Consider the following 8176-nt stretch of genomic DNA (forward strand, 5'->3'; position numbering starts at 1 on the left):
GTTGTTTCCTCGTCATTTCAGTGAAATTACGTTGAACCAACGTGGAATAGACGTTGACTTGACATCTGTGCCCTGTTGTCTCTCTCTCGCTCTCTCTGTCCCTTTCTGTTTGTGTTTTTCTGTGTGTGTGCATGCGTGCGTGTATATGTGCCTCTCGCTCTCTCTCCATGGCAAGATAATAACAGTATCATCATTCTTCAACGTCTCATCAGAATAGTACTGTCATTCTGTCTGTCTTATTCCAGACATTTTACTACATAAATTGATGAAGAATTTTAGGATAGATTTCAAAGAAATAGTTGAAAAAGTGCAAGATGTTGCTCAAATGCCTATGTGCATTCCTTACCATTTAAGTGCTTTTAGGCATGTTACTCTTTTCCACACAAAAATATTTATGAACCTCATTACATTGGATTTGCAAACTGCATGTTCTCCCACTTAAATATAACGCACTTATAATATTGATGTATTCTATATTCAATTTGTTTGATTTATTGTGTCAATTATACTGTTAGCTATTGGTCTTAAATCCAAAGGCCTCTCTCTCATGGTTGGCATCTTTCTTTTTATTATTGGTCTCACCCTTGCTCTTTAACTATAGGATTTTTTGTTGTTGCATAATGCATTAATCCATTATTTCGTTACCTTACTTCAGTTATTATATTATACTAGGCCTACTCCATGTAACTACAGGTTCTGGTCTTAGGCACTGGTCAAATCCCACCAAACATCAACTAAATGTATACATTGATTAGACATTAGCCATTGGCATGCTTCTCTCTCATGCTTAGCTCTCTCCTGGTTGTTGTCTTGCAGCATGTATAACTTTGGCACAGACGGGTTCCAGAGCCCTGCGGGTGCCGGTACTCTGTGCCTGGGCTCAGGTGTCCATGGTGGGGTGGACTGGATGAGGAAACTAGCCTTCCGCTACCGGCGAGTAAAGGAGATCTACAACACCTACAAGAACAACGTGGGAGGTGGGTTCTGACAGGAGCTAGAAGGGGGCTGTGTGTGTGTGTGTGTGTGTGTGTGTGTGTGTGTGGTGTGTGTGTGTGTGTGTGTGTGTGTAAAATATTCTCTAGCGGATAACTGATATACAAATCGCAATGTAAATTTATTTTGTTCATTCTGTATAATCATGATCGTAATAAATAATGAACATTGCATCTTCATATACTGCTCAGCTATCAATTTGTGTTTTGTTTTTGCATACCAATCTATGATGAATAATGTGTTAGTGTGTGATTGTGTCAGGTTTGGTGGGCAGTCCCAAGCGGGAGGAATGGCTGCAGCTGCGGAGGGAGATGGAGGTCCTGACAGATCTGTGGCTGACCCAGGCTGTCAAGGCCCTGGCCCTCATTAACTCCAGGTCAGGACACACCCCTTCTCAACTGCCTAGCTACTCTATGGTGGAACTATTTAGAAAATAATAAACAATGTAAAGTGATATTAGCGTATGTAATCCATAAAAATGAAATGGACAGTACTCCAAATGTATTGGTTAATAAATAAGTATTGAAATTGAACCTGGAGCTCTATAGAGCTACAGTATATTCACAACCAGGAAATATTGACAAGACTAAGATTGGGAGCTGAAATACCCGTTGGCTGGTATTTTTTTCCTTGTTGTCACTTTTTTTTTTGTCCCATTCAAACTGACAATGCAATTATTGTACTTGTTTGAACATGACACACATATTGACATTGTGTTGACATCTCTCTGTTTGCAGACCAAACTGTGTGAATGTGCTGGTGACCACCACCCAGCTGATCCCAGCCCTGTCCAAGGTCCTGCTCTACGGTCTGGGCTCAGCGTTCCCCATAGAGAACATCTACAGTGCCACCAAGACAGGTGAGGCAGCACTCGATATGGCGTAGAACACTTGTTAGGGTTAAAAAGCGCAACTCATCGTCTCAAGGAAGGAATATTATATTTACAGTTGGGCTGATTGTGCACAGATAGTAGTACCCGACAGAAAATGTTTCCCAACCACGGTGCGAAAACAATCTAGTACTAGCAGACTGGTTTTCTGCGATCCTTGTTTATGTTTGTGAAATTTTTATTAAAAGTGTTATTTAAACACTTCTTTGTTAACGCTTAACACTTTTAACGCTTAATTTGTAAACAATTTGAACACTTACATATGTTTAACACTTATTTGTTAAATGTTACTTTTAACACTTAACATTTTTAAAAGCTACACAACACTCATTTTCCAGGGAAAGAGAGCTGCTTTGAGCGTGTGGCCCAGAGGTTCGGCCGGCGAGCGGTGTACGTGGTCATAGGGGACGGAGTGGAGGAAGAGTCTGTAGCCAAGAAGGTGCGACTCACATGTAACCAGGAAAAGGGGTGGGGGTACACAAGATATTACCCCCTGCCTTATTTTTCATACTCGAATATGCACCCACACATATTATTTGATGCGTTTGCTTGTTATTATTTGAAAAAAAATAAAAATAATGTTTATATCCTGCAGGATGAAATTGTGTTCGGTATTAGTTTGACTGAACCCTCTCCAACACTGTCTAAGATTGTATTAGCTCGCCAAGCTTAGGCAACTTGACTGTGGTTAACCAAACAATAATAGCCAGCTAGATACATTAGTCAGTGTTCAGCTAGTTACATTAGCTACCTAGTTTAGCCAGTGTTCAGCATTTTAAACATTTCCTTTTGTACCTTGCAGTAGCTAGTTTAGTCAATGTTCTGAACATGTCTGTTTGTGTCTTGCAGAAGAACATGCCTTTCTGGAGAGTGTCGTGTCGGCCTGACCTGGAGGCTCTAAGTCATGCACTGGAGCTGGACTACCTCTAGTGGGCGCTATAACAATACCATCATGCCTTTAGCCAGTTCCTGCCTGGTGATGCCGCTTCCTGTCCAACGGGCCAATTGGGTTGAGGGCGGCGACGATTCACCACCATACAAAAGCAAAGAATGACAGACCAATCTTTATCAGCAGGGAATCGCAGTTGTTACTGGAAATATTACATGTGCTTTCACCCGTTCACACAGGGACTTTTACATGTGAAAGGTATCCCACTTTGGAACTTTAGAGCGTTGCACTGAAAATAATGACCAAGGTCAGGGATGGGCAACTGGTGGCCTCAGCATCAGCAGTTTTTCTCTTGTTATGTCAATTAGCCCAAATCAGCTAAAATGTTTTAGATTGGTAAATTCGTCTAGCGGTCAGCTATCTAAACCTGCAATCATGGTTGAATTACCGGCCGGGAGCCACCATTGATTTTGTTACACCATTGATTTTGTTAGTCTTACTCAGATATCATATTAAATACTCCAAACATTTCTCTCCAGCCTATGGCAAAATGTGTAGAATTACAAAAATGTTGCTGTAAAACAGCAAATGTTCTTCTTCGCCCATGGCAAAATGAGTACAATTGCAGGAAATGCGTTACAAAATTGCTAAACTTTCTTTCCGCCCTATGGCAAAATGTGTAGAATTATAGCAAACTTTCGTTAAAGCTCCACATTTTCTCTACGCCCCATGGCAAAATGTGTAGAATTGCACGAAATTAACTATAAAACAATGTCTCTCCGCTGTCAAGAGGAGGGCTGCTAAAATGCTTTGCACTCAATGGTTGGTGTGACCCGCAAGCAACTACCATCCCTCATAATGAGTTCAGTTTTTTGTGGCCCCCAGACCCATCAAAGTTGCCCATCCCTGACCTAGGGAATCTACAGTTGAAGTCGGAAGTTTACATACACCTTAGCCAAATACATTTAACTCAGTTTTTCACAATTCCTGACAATTAATCCTCGTAAAAAGTCACCGTCTTAGGTCAGTTAGGATCACCACTTTATTTTAAGAATGTGAAATATCAGAATAATAGTAGAGAATGATTGATTTATTTCAGCTTTTATTTCTTTCATCACATTCCCAGTGGGTCAGAAGTTTACATACACTCAATTAGTATTTGGTAGCATTGCCTTTAAATTGTTTAACTTGGGTCAAACGTTTTAGGTAGCCTTCCACAAGCTTCCCACAATAAGTTGGGTGAATTTTGGCCCATTCCTCCTGACAGAGCTGGTGTAACTGAGTCAGGTTTGTAGGCCTCCTTGCTCGCACACGCTTTTTCAGTTCCGCCCACAAATTTTCTATAGGATTGATGTCAGGGCTTTGTGATGGCCACTCCAATACCTTGACTTTGTTGTCCTTAAGCTATTTTGCCACAACTTTGGAAGTATGCTTGGGGCCATTGTCCATTTGGAAGACCCATTTGCGATCAAGCTTTAACTTCCTGACTGATGTCTTGAGATGTTACTTCAATATATCCACATAATTTTCCTACCTCAAGATGCCATCTATTTTGTGAAGTGCACCAGTCCCTCCTGCAGCAAAGCACCCCCACAACATGATGCTGCCACCCCTGTGTTTGATGGTTGGGATGGTGTTCTTCGGCTTGCAAGTCTCCCCCTTTTTCCTCCAAACATAACGATGGTCATTATGGCCAAACAGTTATTTTTGTTTCATCAGACCAGGACATTTCTCCAAAAAGTATGATCTTTGTCCCCATGTGCAGTTGCAAACGGTAGTCTGTCTTTTTTATGGCGGTTTTGGAGCAGTGGCTTCCTTGCTGAGCGGCCTTTCAGGTTATGTCGCTATAGGACTCGTTTTACTGTGGATATAGATACTTTTGTCCCTGTTTCCTCTAGCATCTTCACAAGGTCCTTTGCTGTTGTTCTAGGATTGATTTGCACTTTTCGCACAAAAGGACGTTCATCTCTAGGAGACAGAACACATCTCCTTCCTGAGCGGTATGACGGCTGCGTGGTTCCAAGATGTTTATACTTGCGTACTATAGTTTGTACAGATGAACGTGGTACCTCCAGGCGTTTGGAAATTGCTCCCAAGGATAAACCAGACTTATGGAGGTCTGCAATTTTTTTTTCTGGGGTCTTTCTTTTGATTTTCCCATGATGTCAAGCAAAGAGGCACTGAGTTTGAAGGTAGGCCTTGAAATACATCCACAGGTACACCTCCAATTGACTCAAATTATGTATATTAGCCTAGCAGAAGCTTCTAAAGTCATGACATCATTTTCTGTAATTTTTCAAGCTGTTTAAAGGCACAGTCAACTTAGTGTATGTAAACTTCTGACCCACTGGAATTGTGAAACAATGAATAAGTGAAATATTCTGTCTGTAAACAATTGTTAAAAAAAGTACTTGTGTCATGCACAAAGTAGATGTCCTAACTGACTTGCCAAAACTATAGTTTGTTAACAAGGATTTGTGGAGTGGTTGAAAAATGAGTTTTAATGACTCCAACCTAAGTGTATGTAAACTTCCGACTTCAACTGTAAGTGCATTTAGTCCTTACGTGGGGGATGATTAGTTTCATTTAGTTTATTTGTTTGTTGTGTGCTCACTTTTCTTATTAGGAATGGGATAGAGGAAATTGTTAAGATAAGAGACCTTCCAGTAGACACTACCAGCAAGTTATTAGAGATAACCTTGACTTGATCTTTTCACATGGCTTTTTTGATACATTGTACATTTCTATTATAACTATGGCCCCAATAGGAGTTCTGTCTCATTCAGCAGGTTATTGATTCATTCATAGTCTAAATATTTATATTTTTTTTACCTATAATTTGTGACCTACGGTATTTATTGATCAGTTCAGTTATACCTGATCAAATGATATTGGGGCGGCAGGTAGCCTAGTGGTTAGAGCGTTGGACTTGTAACCGAAAGGTTGCAAGATTGAATCCCAGAACTGACAAGGTAAAAATCTGTCGTTCTGCCCCTGAACAAGGCAGTTAACCCCCTGTTCCTAGGCTGTCATTGAAAATAAGAATTTGTTCTTAACTGACTTGCCTAGTTAAATAAAGGTTGAATGAATATTGTAGATGAAAATACAAATCAGTCAAGTGTCCAATCACAAAATGAGCTGAGACCTAAAAGAAATGGGAGAGGATTTTCGCAAAACCTACCAGCGACAATTTTCTGATTTTTACCATAACTTTTGATTCATAGTCCACTAACCCATGATATGTCATAAATCATTTAATTTAATATTCTATTGATTTGCAACAAACACACTTACGCAGTCAAATCTAAACTGGACAAAATACTTCAACCCTACCGGAGGTGCCATACCTCTTCTGGATGATGACTGTTATCTAATATACCAAAGATTAATACTCAAATAGCTTATCCATTCCATGCCATTATTGAAAAAAAATTGTAAAAGCAGAAAGACAGACAAAGACAAACAAAGCAACCTGACAAAGCACAAGGAAATCATATACTTAACTTAAGAAAAATCAATTCCTTGTGAAACGTCTTTTTAGCATATACGTTTGTCATGGAGAGGACTTAGGGCTCTATTCAATCCGCATCGCGGAAATTCAGCTTTAAAACGCGACTGAAATGTAAAGGCAATGTTCCTGCTTTAGCGGGGATTACATTCAAAATGTGTCAGCTCAATCGTAAATTACCTTTACATTTCTATCCCAGAATATGTAACACTTCAGGTTTACAGATTGAATAGAGCACTTAGTCTGGCGATTGAATCTTATTCTGTTTCATGAATTGATGGGTGTACAATTGTTATCTTTCTCAATGAATGTTTATATAGCCTGTATGTAATGAAAATGGTATGATTGTCTTTGGACATGCATGTGCCTATTACACTGCCTGTCAGCTTAGCTATGATTTGTATATAAGGTTTTATTGCTGATTTGTTTTGACGGACAATTATAATAGATTAATAAAGATAAATTAATTACATTCTGAGAAAAGTGTATCTTATTTAAGATCGAATTGCTCACTGATTTTCAGCTAATAGGTCATTTGACGTCTACAGAACAGCCACAATTTGTCGGGGCATGGGCTCTACGTGTCGAAAGCATTCCACAGGGATGCTGGCCCATGTTGACTCCAATGCTTCCCACAGTTGTGTTCTTGAGACACTCAAAGTAATTCTGCTTTTGAAAGTTGATCAACTTGTTAACTCACTTTTGAGAAAACCGTCTTTCAATGTTTTGGGTCAACTATTGGAGAGCCCTTCTTTGTCTACACCCATTCAGCATTGTTCGCACCCTTTTAAGCCTTAGCCCCACCCATCTCTTTAAGGGTTGATCTAACTTGCCAGCTACTTCCAGACATATGAGAACAACTCACTGAACATTACTCGCCCTATTGCTCTCTTTTGTTTCATGTTCAGAGCGCACACTGGATGCTCTGGCCAATAAGTAGGGTTGTTCCGAAAGCTCTGACCTCACAACTACAGTCAAGCACCCAAGCTAACATTGGCTAGCTACTTCCAGACACACAATGAGAGAACACCCCACTCTGACCGTTTTACCCGCCCTAGCAGAGCTGGTTAGGCTTTTTTCATGTTATCCAGAGCGTTGGTGACTGTAACTGTGCTGCTGGCAACAATTGAATTATGCTTTGTTGCTGACGTTTACTGACACCGGACATATTCAACTGGTGCACACTAAGACGAGAATCTTTTGCTAAGAAATGTAGCTAGATAGCTAGTTAGGTAAACAATCAATTCCAACGCATGACGTAACATTAGTTAGCGGGCCAGCTAGCTAACAGTACACTAACTTGAAATGAAAATACTTTGTCAAAATTAGAGTGGAGTCTTTTGTTAAGACATGTAGCTAGCTAGCTAAACAATGGCCCATAATCACAACTCATGACATTACTACCCTGCATGAATCTGCAGGTAGCTAACCAACCAGGCTATAACTAGTCAAGCAAATGTGTCTGAGATACAAAGAATAAGATCATACACATAACGTTAGCTAGTGACCCAGCCAGCTAACAGTACACTTGAAATACTTTCTGTCAAAATTAGAAGCGTGTAATATCTGAAAATATTACCAGTATACATCGTGGTTGGACACATCTCCTGTCTGATGCCATGCATGGTTGCCTTAGTTTGACAAAGTAATCCAGACGGGTGTTTTCTCCATCTCCTTAGCTATCATACTCGAATTCCAATGATTTCAAAACTCGGTCCTCCAGAAAGTGGAGAGCATACACAATGTTAGCTAGCGAGCCAACCAGCCAGCTAACGTTAGCTAACAGTACACTTTAAGTTGACATTAGGTTCAGGCAGTTTTACTAAGCATTTTTGTTTTTTAAAGCCGCGTTCGACACGATTACCTAAACATACTGACCAGCTCCAATAGACAGACA

General features: G+C 40.1%; 1 protein-coding gene across 2 annotated transcripts in view; it reads left to right on the forward strand.

The window, feature by feature from the left end:
- Positions 1-6751, forward strand: part of LOC106565282 (protein phosphatase EYA2) — a 74341-nt gene extending 67590 nt beyond the window's left edge. For both annotated transcript variants that reach the window (XM_014132221.3, XM_014132222.3), the window contains 5 exons: positions 817-977; positions 1255-1369; positions 1731-1852; positions 2221-2321; positions 2732-6751. In XM_014132221.3, the coding sequence (XP_013987696.1) occupies positions 817-977; positions 1255-1369; positions 1731-1852; positions 2221-2321; positions 2732-2812 (580 nt within the window). In that variant the 3' untranslated portion in view covers positions 2813-6751. The remainder of the gene's footprint in view (positions 1-816; positions 978-1254; positions 1370-1730; positions 1853-2220; positions 2322-2731) is intronic.
- The last annotated feature ends 1425 nt before the right edge of the window (positions 6752-8176 follow it).

The sequence above is a fragment of the Salmo salar genome, chromosome 12, assembly GCF_965601325.2.
Source record: "Salmo salar chromosome 12, fSalSal1, whole genome shotgun sequence".
NCBI classification, from domain to species: Eukaryota; Metazoa; Chordata; class Actinopteri; order Salmoniformes; family Salmonidae; genus Salmo; species Salmo salar.